This window comes from Aethalodelphis obliquidens, unplaced genomic scaffold, assembly GCF_003676395.1.
Source record: "Aethalodelphis obliquidens isolate GAN/ISIS:26980383/991018 unplaced genomic scaffold, ASM367639v1 scaffold12, whole genome shotgun sequence".
Lineage (NCBI taxonomy): Eukaryota > Metazoa > Chordata > Mammalia > Artiodactyla > Delphinidae > Aethalodelphis > Aethalodelphis obliquidens.
The window spans coordinates 9675299-9699311 of NW_020837956.1; the positions used below are offsets into that span (position 1 = coordinate 9675299).

A 24013-nucleotide genomic window follows, 5' to 3' on the forward strand; every position below is an offset into this window, starting at 1 on the left:
TTCACAATAACCAAAAGGTGAAACCACCCAAATGACTACCCACAGATGAATAAACAAAATGTGGTATATACATACAATGGAATATTATTTGACCTTAAAAAGGAATAAAATTGACACGAGCTACAACATGGCTTATAATTATTATGCTAAATAAAATAAGTCGGACACAAAAGGACAAATACTGTATGATTACATTTAAGTGAGGTATCTACAAGAGACAAATTCATAGAGACAGAAAGTAGAACAGAGGTTACCAGGGCTGGGAAAAGAGGGGAATGTTGAAATATTATTCAATGAGTATGAAGTTTCTGTTTAGAATGACAAAAAATGTTATGAAAATGGACAGTGGTGATGGTTACACAACACTGTGAATTATATACCTAAAAATGGCTAAAATAGTAAATTTTGTTATGTATATTTTATCACAATAATAAAAAAAATCACACCACACAAAAATATTACACCACACACAAAACAATCAGAGTGTGGTATCACTTCACACCCACCAGGACGGGTGCAGTCAAAATGACAATTAGTGTTGGTGAGGCTGTGAAGAAGCTGAACCCTCGCACACTGCTGTGCGGAATGTAAATGGTGCAACCACTTTGGAAAACAGTCTGGCAGCTCCTCAGAAAGTTAAACATAGAGTTACCATATGACCCAGCAATTCCCTCCTAGATATATACCCAAGAAAAACAAAAAGATATGTCCACACGAAAACTTGCACATGAATGTTCATAGCAGCATTACTCGTAAGAGCCAAAAAGTAAAAATAACCCAAATGTCCACTGAATGATGAATGGATATTCACTCATGTGGTATAACCATACAATGGAGTATTATTTATTTTCAGCCATGAAAAGGAATGAAATACTGATATATGCTGTAACACAGATGAATCCTGAAAACATGCTAAGTTAAAGAAGACAGTCACATATTGTATGATTCCATTTATATAAAATGTCCAGAACAGGCAAATGTGTAACAGAAAGTAGACTCATGGTTGCCTATAGATTATAGGAGATGGGGGAAATGGGGAGTGATGGCTGAAAAACAAAGAATTTCTTCCTGTGGTGATGGAAATGGTCTAAAATTGATGGTAGTGAAGGTTGTACAACCCTGGGAATATTCTAAAAACCACAGTGTTGTATAGTTGAAATGTGTGGTATATGAATTATAGTGCAAAAAAGCTATTACCAAACCAACAAACCCTTCATTCAATAAGCAACAAAAACTTTCATTTCATAATTTAAATTGTAAATTCCCTTTGAAGGTATAAGTAGAGTTGACATTTTCCCAAAAGTATAAATGACTGGCAGAAGAGCACACTGGGGCATTACTGAGTATGCAAAAAGGGTACAGGAATCACCTAAATAAGGGTACAAATGAGGGGAAAAAGAGAAGCTGGAGTTGTAAGCACTTCAATTTTTTCATAATGTAGCTTACAGCCAGCATTGCTTAGAAGACTATTATCTCTATTTACTAAATTGTCCAAAGATTAACAAAAATTTAATGGCCTCTGTAAACAAAGATGTTACTCACTGTATCTAGATGTGTTTTAGTGAGGATGTTTTTCATATACTGAGAGAGATCTGGGCTAAGTAGGTCAAAACCTCTCAAATGGTACTCTTGTAACAGGGACAGACTTCTTGTAAGCAAGGAGAGGAAAGATGACTGGCTAGAGTAAAAATTGTAATTTGTGGCTGCTGACATTTAAGATCTCTTCAAAAACAGAAAGAAAAATGAAATGTTGAGATGATGAAACTTCAGCTCCTTTAAAGCATGTCTTTATAAGTGTAAATGGCTTAGCTTCTTTAGTCAGCAGGAGATTGAAAACTAAAATAATTTTTACTGATCTTAGGGGCAATTTTTTTTTTAAATGACAACAAATAGTAGCCAGAGTGTTAGGACACAGGCAGTTGTACTGGTGCACTTGTGAACTGCTATGAATTTTTTGAAAAGTAATCTAGTAATAGCTACTTAAATTAAATAATCAGAATTACACATACATACTCTGATGCAACAATGTATATAGTATGTATAAACAGATCTAAAGGTCTACCTAAATGAGATCAGGTGAATGAAATATGGTATCTAAATATGGAATACTGTGCACCATATATCAGTGTAGTATGGACAGCTATCGATCAGCAGTGGATAAGCGGAAAAAGTTAGTTACCAATAAGTATAATATAATGCATATCCATTGCACACACTGTATTTTATGCCCTGCTTTTGAAAAAAACAAATGACAAAACCTGTTTATGTATTACAGGGGTCAGCTAACTTTTTCTGTAAAGGACCAGAAGGTAAATACTTTAGGCTTTGAAGGTCAAAGATCTCTATTCCAATCATTGCACTCTGCTGTTACAGAACAAAAGCAGCCATAGACAGTATCTCTACAAATGAAATATGTTCCAATAAAACTGTATTTATGAACACTGAAATCAGAATTTCATGTAACTTTCATGTGTCATGAAATATCATTCTTTTGATTTTTTCAACCATTTAAAAATACAAAAAATATTCCTGGCTCACAATGATGTACATACAAAAATAACAGATTTGCTGCAAGAGCCATACTTTGTCAATCCCCGATGCAGAAGAATACAAACTAAACTGTTAGCAAGAGTTATCTTGTGCAAAGTCTGACTTGTTAAAATGAGCAAGTGTATATTTATAATTTAAAAATATATAAAATAATTTTAAAAGTATCTCTCTTCTCAAATGACAGTAATCAGTTTTATTGACAAAGTAATTTTTATTAATAAGAGTAAGAAATGTCTTCTCCATAATCAAAGTAGGTGGCATATTAATTTTATGACTCTATTACTCCATGGCTACAGAGAGAGAAGAATAAGGAGAAAATAAAGAAGGTAACTTTAAATTTTTTTTTAGCCCCAAATTAGAGAATTTGGCATTTCATGGTACTTCTTGCTTCAGAGAATAAAATCTTTGCTTATTTATAGTGAGGGTTCTCAAGCTGGTAGAAATGATAAAGTTCTACAACAAAGAACAGAAACATAGCATCTGAGGAAAAATATGAGACTATTCAACCAGAGTTCTATGAGAGGATAAATATGCTCACATTTTCAGAAAAACCTTCCTAGGCTTCCCACAATAGAGCATATTTTTTAAAAATCACCAACATGTAGTATTCAAAGGATTTGATATTGTGAATAAGGAACTGACTGAGAGACAAAAAAAAAGTTATTTTCCGGGGCTTCCCTGGTGGTGCAGTGGTTGGCAGTCTGCCTGCCGATGGAGGGTGCGCGGGTTCGTGCACCGGTCCAGGAGGATCCGTCCAGGAGGATCCCGGTCCAGGAGGATCCCACATGCCGTGAAGCGGCTGGGGCTGTGGACCATGGCTGCTGGGCCTGCGCATCCAGAGCCTGTGCTAACAATATCTAGTGCTGGTGAAGATGTGGGACAACAGGAACTCTTGGAACTGCTGGTAGGACTATGTACTGGTACAACCACTATGGAAAACTATTTGGCATGATCAACTAAAGTGGAATAAAAACATTTCCCACGACCCAACAATTCCAGTTCTATGATTATACCAGACAGAAATGTGTACATATGTGTACCAAGAAATATATACAGGAATCAGAGTAGCATTATTCATAATAGACACTGGAAACAAACTAAATATCCATCAATATTAGAATCGACAAATAAACCGTGGCATATCCATATAACCATGATACTGAATGAACTACAGCTACACAGAACACCACAAATGAATCTCACAAACATAATATTGAGCAAAGGAAACCAGACATAAAAGAATATACGCTTTGGGGCTTTGCTGGTGGCGCAGTGGCTGAGAATCTGCCTGCCAATGCAGGGGACACGGGTTCAAGCCCTGGTTGGGGAAGATCCCACATGCGGCGGAGCAACTAAGCCCGTGCGCCACAGCTACTGAGCCTGCGAGCCACAACTACTGGAGTCCATGTGCCACAACTACTGAAGCCCGTGAGCCTAGAACCCGTGCTCCACAACAAGAGAAGCCACCGCAATGAGAAGCCTGTGCCACGCAACAAAAGAGTAGCCCCCGCTCGCTGCAACTGGAGAAAGCCTGCGCACAGCAACAAAGACCCAACGCAGCCAAAAATAAAATAAAATTAAAAAGTATATATATATGCTTTATGATTCCGCTTATATTAAAGTGCAAAACTATACCATATTGTCAGAAATCAAGACAGAAGTTATTATTAGAGATGTGAGAGGGGGTAGTAATTGGTAGAAGCATAAGAAGGGGGGTGGGTCTTTTGGGGTTTTGGATATATTCTCTTTAGTGACCTGGATTATGATTACATATGTTATACAGCAATAAAAAGGTTTTTAAATATTGAGCTCACACCCCCAATATACGTATATTTTTATACATGTACTACTGTGGTAATATGTTATGAACTCTACAAAACATATATAAAAAATAAAAACATGAAAATTATGGAATAAAGATAAAATAAATGATATCTTAAATGTCTTGCTAGTATTAATAGTTTCATACTTTCATTAGATTGTTTCTGTGTGTTTGCTGGAAAACAGCATACTTACTTCTTCCAAATGAAGCAAATATTTTAATCTTGTGGTTGCAATTTTTTTTTTTACTACTTTCACACACTTCAATACATTGCTTTATTCTCCCAATAGGACTTAATCCCCAAGATGCATATAATATTTAAATTTTATGCAGACCTGGAACAGTGAATAATATTAAGACATGACAAACTACTTTTTGGTTTTTCAATCATTAGTTAATATTTTAAGGCACAATACATATACTTAGGGTTCAAACAAGTCTTCTCAATAATACTGACTTTGGCAAGATTTATCAGACCTGATTAGATCACTGGTGTTAAAACTGTAACGTGGCTGACAAAGAGCTTGAACTAAGACTAGAAGGATCAGCTGTGCCATTTTCTTATTATTCTCCTGTGCTTGACTTACATTATCTTAAACCTATGGTTTCTTCGAAGAAATCTTTTAAAGTCACTTATCTATTTTGTGAGATTTAGATAATATGACAAGTAAATGCACTTAATAAAGTACAGGTAAATAGCAATATAAAAATTAAAAATTCTAATATTTTTTCCTGTACCACCAAGAAACCATCTTACACCTCACTCTTAAAACCACTGTCTTGGAGGACAGCAGGAGAGTGGCCAGATCAAAATCACAATTTAAGTAGCTCATCCCCCTGGCAGCTAAATGGAGGATGAAAGGCAAAGGATAGGTTTGAGAGAGATGAGACTAGGCAACAGATAAGAGGCTGCTAGAACCATGAAGGTTAGAGGTAACAGTCATCTAAATAAGGCAGTGGCAACCTAAATAAAGGGGCAGATTACTGTCAGCGGTGGAGTTAATGGGTGGCTTTACCCTCCCCCTTCCCTTTACCTCTATTACTAGCCTCTCTATCAAAGTTACCCAAAGAGTAACTTTCTTCAACTGACAAAGTATGTATCTGATATGGACAATTGGTATTTTTAAAATCACAGATGTTATGTATGCATTATATATAAATAAGATCATTTTTGGAGAACTTTGCTGCTTTGAATGATCTATAACGTACAGTATGAGTGAAAATAATGCACTTATTATTAAAAAGTAGCTTAAGGGCTTCCCTGGTGGCGCAGTGGTTGAGAGTCCGCCTGCCGATGCAGGGGACACGGGTTCGTGCCCCGGTCCGGGGAGATCCCACGTGCCGCGGAGCGGCTGGGCCTGTGAGCCATGGCAGCTGGGCCTGCGCGTCCGGAGCCTGTGCTCCGCAACGGGAGAGGCCACAACAGTGAGAGGCCCGCGTACCGCAAAAAAAAAAAAAAAAAGTAGCTTAAAAACAAATCACACACACTCACAAATTGACACTCCTAGCCCCTTCTTAACATAGAAATTTCAAAGAAGCTACTCATGGCTGCAAAAGGGTTTCAAATGCTCCTGCACCAAAACAAACCACCAAACATATTAACAAACTTAACTTTTTAAAGCTTAAGTTAAACACAATCTGTCATTTTTTAATTTGTGAAAAGAAAAAGAAAAATCAATGTAAAGACTAAAGCAATCTAAAGATGTGCAGAACTTGGAAATTTATAAGGTAGTCCTTTTCAAAGACATCTGATATCTCCTTATGAAACGGGGCTCTTCTTCAATTGATGCTGTTTCTGCAATAATTAATCAATTCAAGGTCTACAATTAAACTTATTCCTGGCTTTAGAATTCACTTGTTTCTATATTCACTGTGAGTTCCTCATTGCCAAGAGTCATAATTATTTAAATGATGAACTGGCAAATGTGTCTGATGAACAAGGCAAATGTGTCTCAGTTAAATTTTTAGGAAAATGCATAATGAACTACTCAACTGCATTATACCTATACTAAAAGTTTTCACTGATTTTGAAGAAAACAAAGGAGAAGCCACTACCATACTATTGGCTGAAATCCCCAAAGCCCAAATATTCTTATTGTCAAAGTAAAGCACCCTCAAAATTGAAAGGAGTCCCCATATTCCTAGTACGGAATTTTATTGTGTGGTCCAGGTAGGAACCAAGTATGAAAGGCCGATATCAAAGTAAATATGATGGGACAAATTTAATTCTTCTTTCCTCTACCCTCTATTCTCTTCAGATGGGCTCTGGAGGATACATATAAACAACAGATCCAAGTAGTAATTCTCAAGTGTAGAACACATGGGATGTCCTAGAGCCCACTTTGTAGAGGATGGTGCAATCTTATGGGATTACCCCAGATCTGACTCAGACCCATAAATTAACCCCAGGATCAATCCTACATTCTAGGAATTTTCCAAAAGTGAGATGATCAGAACCCAGATCAAATTCTCCATGTCTTCCCCAAAGTAAATCTACACATCCAAAATTCAGATCAAATCCAGACCATTTTCTCTAGTGAGGCAATCTGCTATAATATTTGTTGATAGATCTGATACTTGGGCATATGTTCTAAAAGCCCCAGCAATCAAGCAGTGTAGTTCAAATTACATAACTACTCATTAAGACAATGAATGAAGACACAAACATGATGAAACGTAGTCCAGAAGCATATTTTAAGAGATGCATCTTTTTCACGGGCAGAAAGCTCTGTTTAGGCCTGTATTATGTAAATAACTTAATTCAAGCACACTGAAACCTAGAAGACAAATGTTAGGTTTAAAGTATCTAAAGTTACTATATGAAAAACAGCAATCATCTGTTTCCAGAGAAGGTCAAACAGGATGAAGTATACTCCGTACATAACATGAAAAACATAGGACTGGGGCTTCCCTGCTGGCGCAGTGGTTGAGAATCTGCCTGCCAATGCAGGGGTCACAGGTTCGAGCCCTGCTCTGGGAAGATCCCACATGCCACGGAGCAACTAAGCCCGTGCACCACAACTACTGAGCCTGCGCTCTAGAGCCCGTGAGCCACAACTACTGAGCCCATGTGCCGCAACTACGGAAGCCCAAGCGCCTACAGCCCGTGCTCCACAACGAGAGAAGCCACTGCAATGAGAAGCCCACGCACTGCAACGAAGAGTAGCCCGTTCTCCACAACTAGAGAAAGCCCGCGTGCAGCAACAAACACCCAACACAAATAATTTTAAAAAATAAATTAAAAAAAACAACATAAGACTTAGATACAAAAGAATTTTTTTTTTTTTTTTACTGGTAAAGGTTAATTCTAGGAAGAATAACTCTTGACAAATAAGAACTGCTTTCTCTGAAAAATCTTTTAATAAAACAAGATTTAAATGCTTTGATGGGGTAAGTATAATCCTATATCATTGTAGGAGAACTCATAAATTATCTTCTACAAGACTCTGTTATCCCTAAGATTACAGAATTCAACTTGTTTGAATATCTCTAATTAGCTAATTATGCTCAAGCTGGGAGAAAATTTTGAAACCACCACTTATGAAAGTGTACATTAGCAAGTGGTAGTTAACTGGTTACTGCTTCTCAGGGTTCATAGAGGAGTTCCACAACAGGAATAAAATTCACTGAAAATATAATATACATATCTAGTCCTTATACTCTGACACCAAAGATTTCTAATATGCTTAAACTTGAAGGTGGACTTTAAGTAGGAAATTTACTCAGCCTAACTGAGAATACTGGTAAAAATGAAAATTTCTTAATTGACAAAAATGGTCCATCAAAGTTGAAAGTATAATTTTTTTCTAACTTCCTTATTTCCTCCTGATGCAGTTACAAAGTCAATCAGAACTGAAGTTCATCTTTGTTCCTTCTAACTTCTGATTCTCTGCCATTTCATCATTTTCAACCCTTAAGGTTGTGCAAGTCAGAAGGGTGGGATAAACTTTGTATATAACCGATTTCACACAATAAGTAGTAATAGTTCATTGGGTTCAATAGCTTTTCTCAATTGGAAAGCAACTTAATTGTCCAAAAGTGGCAGGGTTAATAATGATGATCTAGCCAATGAAATAACAAACACTCATTAATTATCAGGCTATAATACAATAATCTAAAAACTTCCCATATTTTTAAAAAAAGATTTAAAAACTACATATTGCTCACCCTTGAACAGCATGGATCCACTTACACCCGGATTTTTTTCAACAGATACCTACTACAGTAATACACAGTCCAATGTTGGTGTAATCTGTGTATGCGGAACCCAGATACAGAGGAACCAAAGATACAGAGGGCCGACTGTAAAGTTATCAACAAATTTTTGATTCCATGGAGGGTTGGTATCCCTGATCCCCACGTTTTTCAAGGGTCTACTGTGCAACACACCAGAAATAATTATAAAAATACTAGAAATGGAAAAAGAACAGGAACACATTAATGAGAATAGTTGTGCTTATGCTGGGATTGTGGGTAATTGTTTTTATAACTTAAAAAATGATTTTTTCTTTTCCCTCAAAGATCTTAGTGAGACTCTCAGGCTTAAGAGCTGTCAAAAACTAAACTATAGTTAGGCTGGATAAGCGATGAATAAGGCAGGCTGAAAAGTTCCTAACAGGTAAGTTCTCAAAGAGAGAAGATATACCACTAGAGATTCTTTATATATTCTGACTATCCTCCAAGGTAAAAGGATCGAAGGAAAAAGTACCTTATATCTACATCTGAGTACCTGCATCTCTTGAAGTCATCAGAAAATAAGACAGGCTGATGATAGACACGTGATAAAACAAGTATAGCAAAATGTTAATTACAGAATCTAAATGGTGGTTATATGGATGTTCACTGTAAATTACTTCATCTTTTTGTACATTAAACAGTTTTCATAATAAAACAGAAAAAAATTATATGTGAGGTACATACATTTCTAGGGGAAAATATAAATTGCAGAGTACTCTGGAAGATTTTATAGGGAAATAAAAATATTAAGGTAGTTGGGCTATGGGATTTGAATACCATCCTGTTAAAAAAAAAGTAAGTTTTCTATATATACTATGCAGAGTTATAGATCCTTAGATCCTGTAGTATAGCTAGTCTCCAAAGGTGACAGCCCCAATAAACCATGCCTTCCAGTATTCATGCCCTTCCATAGTCCTCTTGGAATCTGGGATGGCCCTGTGACTTACTTTTTAACTAATAGAAGTTGCATAACTTTCAAGACTAGATATTAATAAGCCTTGCATATTCTAAGACTGGTTCCTTTCTTCAGGAGTACTGAGCTGCTATTTAAGAAGTCTAACTAGTCTGAGACACCATGCCAGAGAGGCCACATATACGTACTCAGTTTGACAGTTTCATCTAAGCCCAGCCTGCCAGCCATTCAGACGTGTACCAGACATGAAACTGTCTGATCTTCTAGTCAAATATCACCAAGTGACCTTAATGTAGAACTGCCTAGTTAAGCTCTGCCCAAATTTCTGACCCACAATAATATGATATATAATAACGTAATTGTTATTTTAAGCTAAGTTTTTTTTTTTTTTAATTTTATTTATTTATTTTTGGCTGTGTTGGGTCTTTGTTGCTGCGCATGGGCTTTCTCTAGTTGAGGTGAGCGGGGTCTACTCCTTGTTGCAGTGCGCGGGCTTCTCATGGCGGCGGCTTCTCTTGTTGCAGAGCATGGGCTCTAGGCACACGGGTTTCAGTAGTTATGGCACGTGGGCTCAGCAGTTGTGGCGCCACTAGCTGTGGCGCACGGGCTCAGCTGCACAGCAGCACGTGGGATCCTCACAGACCAGGGCTGGAACCTGTGTCCCCTGCATTGGCAGGCAGACTCTTAACCACTGTGCCACCAGGGAACCCCTAAGCTGCCAAGTTTTGGGGTGCTTTTTAAAAACCAGAATACATAAATAAGGTACCTTACACAGTAAATATTTAGCCCAAATCCTTCATTTTTATAAAATGATCCATTCTCAATGTACTGAAAAATAAAAAAGAACGCTGTAATCTCTAGGCCAAGCAAGTGAGAATAAAAAAATAAGGAAAAGGGCTAGTTAGTTAGAAATATCACTGCCTAGCCTATTCAAATATAAACACCCCACTCACTGTCTAATAAAAACTCAGCTAAGCAACAAATAGCAGGCTATTTCTTAAACCATTAAAATTTTACATATTGGGTGATATGTACAGAAGAGCAAATGTGGTAGATGTAATTTTTGCTATTTAAGTTCATACTGAATCCACCAACTGACACTGTCAGTGATCTGAGACTCCCATACAAGTTGCTACCTTAATAAAGAGTTAATAGATGGGACCCTGTAGAGAACAAACAAGGGGGAAGCGGGGGGCAGGGGCTGGGGGTGGGTGGTGGTGGGAGGAATTGGGAGATTGGGACTGACATATATACACCAATATGTATAAAATAGATTACTAATAAGAACCTGCTTATAAAAAAAAAATTAGATGGGACTTCCCTGGTGGCTCAGTAGTTAAGAATCCGCCTGCCAACGCAGGGGACACGGGTTTGATCCCTGGTCCGGGAAGATCACACATGTCGCAGAGCAACTAAGCCCATGCACCACAACTACTGAGCCTGCGCTCCAGAGCCCACGAGCCACAACTACTGAAGCCCATGTGCATAGAGAGCCCGTGCTTCACAACAAGAGAAGCCACTGCAATGAGAAGCCCGTGCACTGCAATGAAGAATAGCCCCCACTCACCATAGCTAGAAGAAAGTCTGCGCAGCAACGAAGACCCAACTCAACCAAAAATAAATAAAAAGTAAAAAAAAAAAAAAGTTAATAGAGAATTGACTGCATCTGTAATGATAAAATGTCTTAAGCCTCTACCAGTGAAATTTGGTTTTCAGTGACTTGTTGAGAAAAATTTAGGGATCACAAACTCATATATGTTATCCACCAATTAACACAATACTTGATACAGGCAATAAAACAAAGTTTATGACTATACATGTAATAGGTGCTTGACAAATGTTGATGGAATGAATATAAAAAGTCTACACATTCAGCTTATAAATTATAATTGTGTGAGAGAATCATAAGTTGATGCATCTAAATAACATAGTCATTAATACCCTTAATTTTATACTTGTTTTAAGAAAACACAAAAGTACCTTCTAAAAAAAAAAAAAAGTACCTTCTAAATAGTTATAAAATATGAATTAAAACTATAATTCTTATATCTGTCCTAGAAGTGAAAATTCAGAAGATATTAAATTACTGCCCTTATTAATCTTTTATTTCTTTAATATGTATGCTTCTAGAGTTTTTTCATGCTATTAAAATAATAATCAAACTATTCCTTTCTTCCAGTAAAGGCAGCAGAGCAAGATTCAAGTGGCTGCTAGGAAAAAGCAAAAAAGGGAGACATTAGGCTACTTTAAGTTGAAGAACCCATTCGCAACTTGAAGTCTCATTTAAACAGTATATAAAAGTATAAATTGGAAAGATTCAATCCCTGAAGATTAAAAAACTATCAGAAGTTCTTAACTTTAAGGTAGTTCAATTTATTTTTTTCCTTTATGATTAGTCCAACAGAGGACTGGATAAATCAATATATTTATACTAAGAACACTACATAGCAATGAAAATGAACAAGGCACTGTTATACACCTAAAAGTTATATAGTACTGTTAATCAACTATACCTCAATTTTAAACATAAATTTAAAAAAAGAAAGTGAACGAATGACAACTCTACTTATCTTACAAATATAATGCTGAGGGAAAGAAACCAGGCACAAGAAGCCATACTGAATGATTTCAAAACACAGCCAAAATTAATCTATGATGTTAGAAGTCAAGACAGCAGTTATCCTTTGACAGGGGAGGAAAAGGAGTGACTAGGATTACCAAGGGGCTTCTGAGACTCTGGTAATGTTTTGTGATCCATGTTCTGTGTTATTATGATCTGTGTACTTTTTTTGTATGTATGCTATACTTTAATTAAAAGCTTACTTGGGTGGAGGGTGGGCAAAGCTACAAGATTTTAATCTTTTTACACCTGAAGCAGAGGTATTCCAACACTTTATTCTATTTTATTTATTTAGGCTGCACCAGGTCTTAGTGGTGGCACACGGGATCTTCGTTGTGGCGTGCAGGATCTTTAGTTGCGGCATGCGGGCTTCTTAGCTACAGCATGTGGACTCTTAGTTGCAGGATCTAGTTCCCCAACTAGGGGTCAAACCCGGGCCCCCTGCATTAGGAGCACGGAGTCTTACCCACTGGACCACCAGGGAAGTCCCTCCAACACTTTATTCTTTTTTCTTATTTATTTCCAACACTTTATTCTTTTTTCTTATTTATTTATTTATTTATGGCTGCATTGGGTCTTCGTTGCTGTGCGCGGGCTTTCTCTAGTTGTGGCAAGTGGGGGCTACTCTTTGTGGCGGTGTGTGGGCTTCTCATTGCAGTGGCTTTTCTTGTTGCAGAGCACGGGCTCTAGGTGCACAGGCTTCAGCAGTTGTGGCACAGGGGCTTAGCTGCTCCGCGGCATGTGGGATCTTCCTGGACTAGGGCTCATGTATCCATGTCCCCTGCACTGGCAGGTGGATTCTTAACCACTGCCACCAGGGAAGTTCCCAACATTTTAATCCTCTTTTTTCTTTTAAACATCTTTATTGGAGTATAATTGCTTTACAATGGTGTGTTAGTTTCTGCTTTATAACAAAGTGAATCAGCTATACACATACATATATCCCCGTATCTCCTCCCTCTTGCGTCTCCCTCGCACCCTCCCTATCCCACCCCTCTAGGTGGTCACAAAGCACAGAGCTGATCTCCCTGTGTTATGTGGCTGCTTCCCACTAGCTATCTATTTTACATTTGGTAGTATATATAAGTCCATGCCACTCTCTCACTTCGTCCCAGCTTACCCTTCCCCCTCCCCGTGTCCTCAAGTCCATTCTCTACATCTGTGTCTTTATTCCTATCCTGCCCCTAGGTTCTTCATAACCTTTTTTTTTTTTTTTAAGATTCCATGTATATGTGTTAGCATATGGTATTTGTTTTTCTCTTTCTGACTTACTTCACTCTGTATGACAGACTCTAGGTCCATCCATCTCACTACAAATAACTCAATTTCGTTTCTTTTTATGACTGAGTAATATTCCATTGTATATATGTGCCACATCTTTATCCATTCATCTTTCGATGGACACTTACGCTGCTTCCATGTGCTGGCTATTGTAAATAGAGCTGCAGTGAACATTGTGGTACAAGAATTATGGTTTTCTCAGGGTATATGCCCAGTAGTGGGATTGCTGGGTCCTATGGTAGTTCTATTTTTAGTTTTTTAAGGAACCTCCATACTGTTCTCCATAGTGGCTGTATCAGTTTACATTCCCACCAACACTGCGAGATGGTTCCCTTTTCTCCACACCGTCTCCAGCATTTATTGTTTGTAGAGTTTTTGATGATGGCCATTCGGACTGGTGTGAGGTGATACCTCATTCCAACATTTTACCCTTGATACTTTACACTGTACGCTAATTTATCTGCAGAACCATGGTGTAAAACGATATAATTATTGAAGGTGGCTTGGAGATCACATAAGCCAAATGAGAATGCAGGAATTGACTTCCAAGTTTACATAACACAGAGCAGAACCAGGACTAGAACACAGGCCTCCAAACTCCTATTCCAGTGCTTGACACTATACAATAGTGTCAAATCCTCTTTCTCTAGTAGCTGCTTTTACAATATCTGCAGATATGCTTTCCTAATTCCCAAGTCCTGATCAATATACTGTGGTACAATGCTGCCCCAGAAGGAACACTGGAAAATGTTATGAAGATACAGAAATGCAAGAAAGGGATAATAATCTGCCTTACTATGATACCAAATAACATACATACAGTAAATGTATCTGTCAGTGTCATGTCAATATATCTGTTAATTGGATAGAAAAAAGTTCTAATGAGAAGAAAATTAAGACAGAATTTTAGTAGTGACTTGTTGGGGAAGGGAAGCTTCTAAAAATGACCCCCCAAAATAGTCTCAAACATTTATAAGACATTCTGGGCTTCCCTGGTGGTGCAGCAGTTGAGAGTCCGCCTGCCGATGCAGGGGACACGGGTTCGTGCCCCGGTCAGGGAAGATCCCACATGCCGCGGAGTGGCTGGGCCTGTGAGCCATGGCCGCTGGGTCTGCGCGTCCGGAGCCTGTGCTCCGCACGGGAGAGGCCACAGCAGTGAGAGGCCCGCGTACCGCAAAAAAGCCAATGCAGGGGACACAAGTTCGAGCCCTTGTCCGGGAAGATCCCATGTGCTGCGGAGCAACTAAACCCGTGCACCACAACTACTGAGCCTGCGCTCTAGAGCCCGCGAGCCACAACTACTGAGCCCAGGCGCCTAGAGCCCGTGCTCCGCAAAAAGAGAAGCCAATGCAATGAGAAGCCTGTGCACAGCAACGAAGAGTAGACCCCGCTTAGCCGCAACTAGAGAAAGACCGTGCGCAGCAAGGAAGACTCAACGCAGCCAAAAATAAATTTTAAAAAAAAGAGTCATAAATTATGTTGCTACTATGTACCTTGATATGATGTGATGAGAATGGTACTTTATCTCTGTGGTCTTCATCCCCCAAAACCCATAACCCCAGTCTAATCATGAAGAATATCAGACAAATTCTAGTAGACGGATATCCTACGCTGTACTCAACCAATACTCCTCAAAATTGTCAAGGTCATTAGAAACAAGGAAAATTTAAGAAACTGTCACAGCCAAGAAGAGCTAAACAGAAATGACAACTGGTGGGAACTTGTAACAGAAAAAGAACACCAGGTAAAAACTAAAGAAATCTGAATAAACTATGGACTTTGGTTAATGATAATGTATCAATATTGGTTTGTTAGTTGTAACAAATGTATCATACTAACGTAAGATGTTAGTAACAGAGGAAGTTTTGTGTGTGCATGCGTGTGTGTGTGTGTGCACGCGCATGTGTCTGCACGCAGGAGTTAATGTGGAAACTCTGTGCTATCGACTCAATTTTTCTGTAAATTTAAAACTGTTCTAAATAGTCTATTTAAAAAAAAAGGTCAAAAAAAAAAATAAAAAAATAAAAAAATAAAAAAATAAAAAAAAAAAAAAAGGTCATGCCACATAAAATGATTAAGTAAAACAGTACCAGTTATAAGAGACTGGGAAAAATTATGAAGGTAGTACTCAGATGACTGAAGTTCAGAAAACACTTAGAAGGAAAGAAAGCCTTTTCAATCACAAGGTCCAATCAAGGCTCTACCACCTACTAGTTATACCACTTCCTTACCCATAAAATGGAAAGAAGAATATGAAGACATCATAAGACTGTTGTGAGGATTAAATCAGATCATGAATATCTGCTTTATAAGCTGTTAAAGCCCTGTAGATATATTATTCAATGTACGAAGGAATATAACACATTCTCCCGGAAAAAAAGATGCATGTTGAGTGAAGTAAAGTTAAAATACTATTCTGCTTTGTGGTACTTGTGTATAAAACACACACACACACACACACACACACACACACACAAAGAAGGTAAAATATAAGTGTCTAAAAAAATTACTTCATGTTTTGAAACCGCATTTTTGGTTATGTGGAGCCTTGAGTTTCCAAATAACTGCTTTTAGTACTATGATAATATTAGTGATTATATTTTTTATTATTATAATTTCTCATTCTTTTTATAATCCGATTAAAAAAACATGCATCTGTAAGTACTTTAAAAAAAAAAAAAAAGTGTGACTAAACTCTAGTGCCCAGTGATGGATACTTACAGGGGATAAAAACCATATGGAAAAAATGAAGTGATTACTACAAAAGTCAGGACTGGTAGATAATTTTGGACAGAAGACACTGTGATTGGAAGGGGCATATGTAGGAGCTTCTGGAGTGGCTGACAAAGGTCTATTTCTTCTTCTGAATTGTGGTTACAAGGGTGTTCACTTCACAGTATTGTAGTTTACTAAGCTATACATTTGTGTGGCTTTCTGTACCTGTTTTAGTTTTACAATAAAAGGTAAAAAAGAGAAAGGAAATAGGCTTCCAAAAATATATATTGTCAAACAACATTTAACCATTGCGAACACAAAATCTTAAATATAAGTCTATCTTAGTTATTTGATTATAAACATATATACAAAATCGGTACCTTAAAAAATTCTAGTTCTAAATGATGTGAGGCAAAACTGCTTCAGCTTCAAAGCAGGTATGAGAATGGAAGTTCACCTCAAAATCTGAATACTTATGAGCGTAACAAATATTCTTAAACAAATCACTAACCTCTCTACTCAAAAGATAAAAATAAGACTTCTCTTCCAGGGTAAGTGGGAAGAACAAGTGGAATAAATACACAAATGGGGTTGAAAACCAGCGTGGTAGACAATGTAATTTGTATGTGTCCAGTGAAGAAGAAGAGATGAGACAAAAATCTGAGTGGCCATCACAAAGCAGGATCTCAAATACTCATTCACGTCTGATTCCAGGAGGTGTCAATACTATAAGCATACTCATCTCCAAATACTACCATTTTCAGAGGACTCTCCATTACAAACCTGTATTGCAACATTTAAGTTAGGGGAAGAAGTCCTACAAATATAACTGCATATCAAATATGACTGTCTAAAATATAGAACAATCAGGAAATTAATGACTCATCAGGAAAGCAAAGGTGAATTAACATTTTATTTTATGCCAAATTCACAGAGAAGTCATTTATTTTTCCGCTCCAACCAACCAGAACTGAGCCAAGAACCAGGAAGTAACCAAAAAAAGGAGCCTAAAACAGTTAAAACTGAAACCATTAAGTTAAAATACTAAGTTTGAAAACCACTTCATTTATTTTCAGGAAGGTTCCTCTGGCCCTCATAATTTACGTCTTAACTAAGCTCATTAAAACTGTGTACAAACCAAAGTAATCTGGTTTTCCAATTCACAGCAAATGAAAAGCAGTAAATTAAAAAGTGTTTCAGGTGAAGCTGCTAAGGTAAGCAAGAACAGCTCACCAATAAGAACACAACTATTTTTAAAAAGACACAAGAAATCAAAGGCCTACAGTCCAAGATCATTCAGTGCAGAGGCAAACCACCTTAAGACATTTTCAATCACTCTTGAGGTATTAGTTGTATTTTTTAAATTATTTATGTGAAAATTAGTTATACCTGATATTATTATATTACCATATATTTGGAGACTATATATATACACATATATTTAGTTATACACATATTTATTAAAATTTTGGTTATGTTTGAAAATCACTTATGTAAAACTAAATGATAATACCAGATAGAGGTGCTGTATATCCAATACAAAAATGACTTCGTTTTAGAATGTAATCAATAATCATGTTGACATCTTTTAATAGTATTTTTATAGAAATATATTGAAAATAACAAGTTACATAACTCGTGTATTGACGATTTATTCAGTCCTCCACGCACTGTCTCATTTAATCTTCACAAATCCAGAAATATTAGACAGAGCCATATGAAACTGTCAATATGCAACTGTTTTTTTGACCTACAAGAAGTATTTAAATTATCTGCATATTACAGACGTAGAAATTAAGCAAAGAGAGGTTAAGCTAAAGGTTACATAACCAATCACTGGAGGTCCAGAATTTGAACTCAAGCTTGTTTTGTTTTGTTTTGTTTTTTAAATTCCTGGAGATTTAGCTTATAGTCTGTTTTTTTTCAGTCCTCTTAATGACTCTGGAAGCCATTTAGTACCACTTAATAAATTCCTTTCTGCTCAAACTAGCTAGAGAAGACTCTGGGTTTTTGCAACTGAATGTGACAGATACATAATGGTTCTAATTATTTTTCCCAAATATAATTCATTAATGAATCCATCCTCTTCCCCACTAATCTGAAATGTAACCTTCATCATATGCCAAATACTTTATATGTTTGAGTCTGTTTTCAAAATATTTTTCCTATTTATTCGACTACCAACACCACACTTTTTTGATTACTACAGCTTTACAGTAATCTTTAGAATGTGTTTGGATAAATGCCTAGGGCTCTCTTGATCGCTGTGCTATTCAAATTCACTAGTGACTATTAAAATTCACTGTGATGATTCAAATTTTATTATTTACCAAATTAAACAGAAGTTGGTATCCCTCAAGTTAATGTAGGTAATGCCCTCAACTATTTCTTATATTAACTAGCTCCACTGTAGGAGAGCACTTAGGTCCTGTTAAGCAAAAAAAGAACCACTTTAACCAAGTGCTCAAAGAAAACATCACAAATAACAGAAGAAACATCTATCACGTGCCCCTTATATGATGCATTCTAAGGACACAACATCACTTATAGAGTATACATATGCCAAAAACGCATATTCTAAATCTAATCATGATGAAACATAAGACAAACCCAAATTGAGAGACATCCTACAAAATAAATGGCTGGTAATCTTCAAAAATGTTTATCTCATTAAAAAAAAAAAAAGACTGAGGAATGGTTCAGTCCCAGATTAAAGAAACCAAGAAGACTAAAGAAACAAAAACTAAATGCAATGCATGATCCTGGACTAGAACAGAGGGGAAAAAAACGCTACATGGAACAAATCAGTGAAATATAAATAATGTCTAGAGATTTAAAACTAGTATTGTACAAATGTTTATTTCCTGATTTTGATCACTGTACTATGGTTGTATAATGCCCTTACTCTTAGGAAATGTACACTGTGATATTTAGGGATAAAGGGGCATAATATTTGCAACTTATTCTCAAATGGCTCAGTAGGAAAAAAATGTATGTAGAGAAAGAACAATAAAGCATACACAACAAAATGCTAGTAATTTTGGATCGGAGTGAAGAACATTCATTTGTTTGAACTATTCTTGTAACTTTTCCATATATTTGAAACTATTTCAAAATAAAAGTTAAAGAAGAAAAAGAAAGGAGAAATAATACACTTTAGAAAAAAAATTTCATACCCACAAACATGGAATTCATGAAGTTTTTACTTTCCTCCCAAGGTCTGAAATACATCAAAACAAGTACAAGATATGGTCTCTGTTCTCAAGGAGTTTTCCATCTGGCTGGGATGACAAAGCAAATACATAATATTTTTATAAGAAGTGTCACAAAGCAGTAACTGTCAAATGTGTGAGAGAAGCAGTAAGTGCTAGAAATTTAGAGGAAAAAAAGATCACGATGGATAAAGTTGTCCTACTGAAAGAAAAGAGACTGGATTCAGGTCCTGAAGTTTAAGCAAAACCTGGCTAGGCAGAAAAGAGAAGAAAATTCCAGAGAGAATATTTGTGGACAAATGAGTAACAGAGATTGACTACACAGTTTGTTAACACCAGAGAATGAAAATCAAGGCTGGAAAGAAAGGCTAGGGCCAAATTATGGAGCGCTTTGAATCCTACCCCAAAGAAAATTGGATATCATACTATATGTAATAGCCAACCACTAAATGGTTCTGACATAGTATTATTAATACAAGTAATTTCCCCATTTCTGTCTAGAATCTGACTGATTCAATCAACTTAACAATTCCTAAAAGAACCTTTCCTTTTGTACTAACAGATCTTTTGATTCCTCCACTTGAGTGCCTGCTGACACAGAATTTAGTATGACACGTATATTGAATCCTTATTGTGGGTTAGGCAGGCCAGGGAAGCTGGCTCAGCACCAACCATACAGTCATTATAAATGGCCACTTAACACCATCGATACCTATAATTGTTATCGGTGAAACTGAAACTAATTTAATTTTTGTATATCTCTTTTCCTTGCCAAATATAAAACGGTAAACTTTTGCTGATAAACTTCACTATGTGTAGGGACAGATTTTTATCAGTGTCAACACTAAAAGTTTCATTAAGCATTTTAATTCAGAATCATATACCAGTGATCACATCTGGAAGTATTTTTTGTTGCACATAAACCAATCTTACACTAAATTCATTCTACAAGGTTAATAACAAATTGTAATCTAAGATGCCAATTTTGTAAACTCTGCACGAATCATCTTTTTTGAGAACCCTTCATTATATTTCCAACACCCCTTTTCCCTTAACAGAAGAATCAAATTACAAAAAGAAAAGGCCCAGAATCAAAATATTTTGATGGTTATAGAACAAACTGGCAATTTAATAGGAGTGACTAAGAGTTGAATATTTATGATTTCTAAAAGCATATGGTATGGTAATAAGAAATAAAATACTAAAGAGTTTCATAATCTTAGCATTTCGTGAATATCTGCTCAAACGAACATTTACCTAGATTCACTTCTAACTTGTAACTGTACCTAACAATACTAGTTTATTCTAAAGAACTGTTAAGAATTCTCCGTTTCTGTTATCCTTGGTAAGGTAAAGAACAATTACATCAAGCCATTCTGCAGAGGTCAACAACTACTGCCCACAAGCCAAATCTGATCCCACAACCTGCTTTCGTAGGACCAGCTAACCAAGAATGATTTTTCATATTTTTAAACACCTGAAAAATGAATTCAAAGAACAGTATTAAAGGACCCAAGAAAATTACATGACATTCAGTGACTATAAGTAAAGTTTTATCACAGTCTCACCCATTTAAGTAAAGTTTTATCACAGTCCTACCCAAAAGTTAGATATTCCTTTAGGTATTCAGAATTGTTGTGATGTTTAGAGCCAAACTGCTGAACTTGAGGATTATTGTCTCTACAAAGAAAGTTTTTGAGTCTGAGTTAGTGCCATAATTTCTGAAACTATCTCTCTTTTTTTAATTTATTTTTTAAAATTTATTTTTGGCTGTGTTGGGTCTTCGTTGTGGTGCACGGGCTTCTCATTGCAGTGGCTTCTCTTGCTGCAGAGCACAGGCTCTAGGCGCGTGGGCTTCAGTAGTTGTGGCACACAAGCTCAGCAGTTGTGGCTCACGGGCTCTAGAGCACAGGGTCAGTAGTTGTGGCGCATGGGCTTAGTTGCTCTGCGGCATGTGGGATCTTCCCGGACTAGGGCTCGAACCCGTGTCCCCTGCATTGGCAGGCGGATTCTTAATCCCTGGGCCACCAGGGAAGTCCCCCTGAAACTATCTTTTCAACTAGAGAGGGTTCAAGCAAAAGACAGCTTTTGATCCCAATGACCAGCAAATAAGAACTCAATATATATATTTGTTAAATGAACTAATTTGCTTGACAACCACAAATTAATATTTATCCACATAAGCATTTACACTGAATTCACAAAAGATTGCTGTCTGTAGCCATATGTATATATAGCAAAGGTCATTAAGTAATTACCACTGAAATTCTTACTTCCTTACTCATATGTACAGAGCACTGGTATTTCTATTCTAAATCTTAGCAACATTATTTAAGCAACCATTGTTCATCTCATTAAGGAATGATACCATACAAAATTGTTTTCGGATACTGGCATAAATGATGTGCCATGTATCATATCACCATCTCATGGCAAATGGTCTCCTTCCATGCTTCCACAATAACACATAAATCACTTTTGTTTCCCTAACACATTCACCATCTGACTAGTAAATGACAGACCTCAAATTTCTGTAAAGCTTGGTTCCTTCTCTTTCCTACCCATCCTCTCTCCTGATAGGTCGCCTTCCTTTCCAAAGCTTTTCATTATGTCGTTTGCAATGCTCCTTCTTTCATGAATAAACTTTCCTAGACCCTTTACAGAACCTCATTCCACCTATCTTTCTCTGTACCTCATACAATAGACCAGGAGATATCAGCATTTTCTTATCTTCTTCCTATTGTGGCACATAGATGATTACTCCAAAAGTCTACTTTCTCCCGAATTTGTAATTAGGCTCTACTTAAACTTCATCATTATCATCAACCAACTTCCCAGTCACTCCCCAACTTAACAGAGAAGTTTTAATGCCTGTCTCACTACCTCACTTGTCTTTTCAGATATCATCAACCTGTTGACTTCCAAATCCATGTGAACATCCTAGCTGCTCTCCTCCTTAAGGAGTGAGGAGATATCCAACTACACTGGTCTTTACCTCCAATACTCAACTGAACAATCTACCTCTATGACCACTCTAGACCTTATCACCCAGAACAATTATTCACCTGAAATCTTAAAATTCATGGCTTTGACCTATAACCACCAGTTCTTATCCTTATCCTGCAGCTCTTTCACACTTTTCACCCCCATCACACTTTACTCTAGCTTCATGGAAACTTCTGGTGTTACGCTCCTCCATTTTCTCCCTATCAGCCTTGTTTTGGCTTCACTTCTTTCCCTATCCCGCCTAGACATCCAAGATATAGTCTTTCAATCACTCTCACTACAATACCTTTAATTTTTTGGTCCCTGCTTCTTCTCACACCATTCTCCTTCTTTCTCAAATTTTGTCCCCCACGTTTACCAGAGTACTGCGTGGGGGTGGGGAGGAAGATACACAACACAGAGGACACCACAAAATCCATGGCCATCAAAACTCATCTGAGTCTCTCTACATTTCTCAAGTAAACTCCACTCCCATTAGCCTCAGTAACTACCTCAAATTCTTACAACTCTCTTCCAGCTTTCAACTCCGCCATTTCTACCTCATACGTACTCTCTGAAAGTGTCCTCACCTCTTCTTTTAAAGAGAAAAGAGCAGACCGCAGGTAGAAATACCCCTCCCCAAATTAGTATCCTTACCTCCTTTTCTCTCAACTCAGTGAAACAGCTGTCTCTTTGGTTAAAAACTAATCCTTCCCCTAGTGCTCCGTAGTACATCCCCTACTATTATCTGTGGAAAGCTTATGTCCATCATACATGGCCCCCTTCCCTCACATCTGACCAATCTACTGGTCATTTGCCCTCAGCATATAAATATAGTCACATCTTCATCAACTCTAATCTCTATGTTTCAAAACTCTCAATTATAATACTCAACGAAAATAAAATATTTTATCTAAATGTAGTCAATAGTATGATGTGAAGTATGATCAATATTTAAACAATCATCAAACACATACCTGTTTGCCATGAAATAGGAATAACTAATCCTATACCATTTGGTTAATGAAATACTAGGCTCTACAGAGAATTCAGTTATTGACAAATAATTAACTTTAGTTAACACCTGGTACAATAAAGATTAGAGAAAAAAATCTCCGATGACCTGATTCTCCATTTCCGTCCAGGCTTCCTGTAGTAAATATGTAATGTTGCAATAAAGCTCCTTGAAAAATGAGTCATCTTCAACCAAACATAATCAACAAGATAATGATTAGCCAAAGGCTGGCACAAATCCTACCAGAGTAATATAATTCAAATTCAGCCTCTTAAAAGATAACTCATGTTTAATGCTGGTATCTCAAAAATGTAAACCAATGATTGGGTCTATGTAATGTGTCTATATATTGACACAAGTACATGTAGAACTACATTTAAAATTTTCCTGTGTCTTAAATTTTTTATAATAATTATCATTTACCCACAAAACCTAACAACAAATGGACTTTACAATGTCATGTCTCTATTTTCTACTCTATACAAAACTCTGGAAAATTATTACCTAATGTTCACTAGAATTAATGTATTTCTGCTTATTTAGTAAGACACAAAAACTGAGCATGCCACATTAGGCACTATATTAATATGCATACTACATGCTTTAAAAATGTAATAATGTACTGTCTTTCACACAAAATCAAATTAGTGAATTATCATTAGGG

At 36.8% G+C, this 24013-nt stretch overlaps 1 protein-coding gene across 3 annotated transcripts in view; it reads right to left on the minus strand.

Annotated features, from left to right (window-relative positions):
• Positions 1-24013, minus strand: part of EML4 (EMAP like 4) — a 154710-nt gene that overhangs the window by 105935 nt on the left and 24762 nt on the right. Inside the window, exon 1 of one of the 3 annotated variants that reach the window (XM_027113282.1) lies at positions 19314-19347. The exons of the other annotated variants lie outside the window; for them this stretch is intronic. Within the exon in view, the coding sequence (XP_026969083.1) occupies positions 19314-19332 (19 nt within the window). The 5' untranslated portion in view covers positions 19333-19347. Of the gene's footprint in view, positions 1-19313; positions 19348-24013 lie in introns of those variants that run through there. 3 annotated transcript variants of the gene reach the window in all.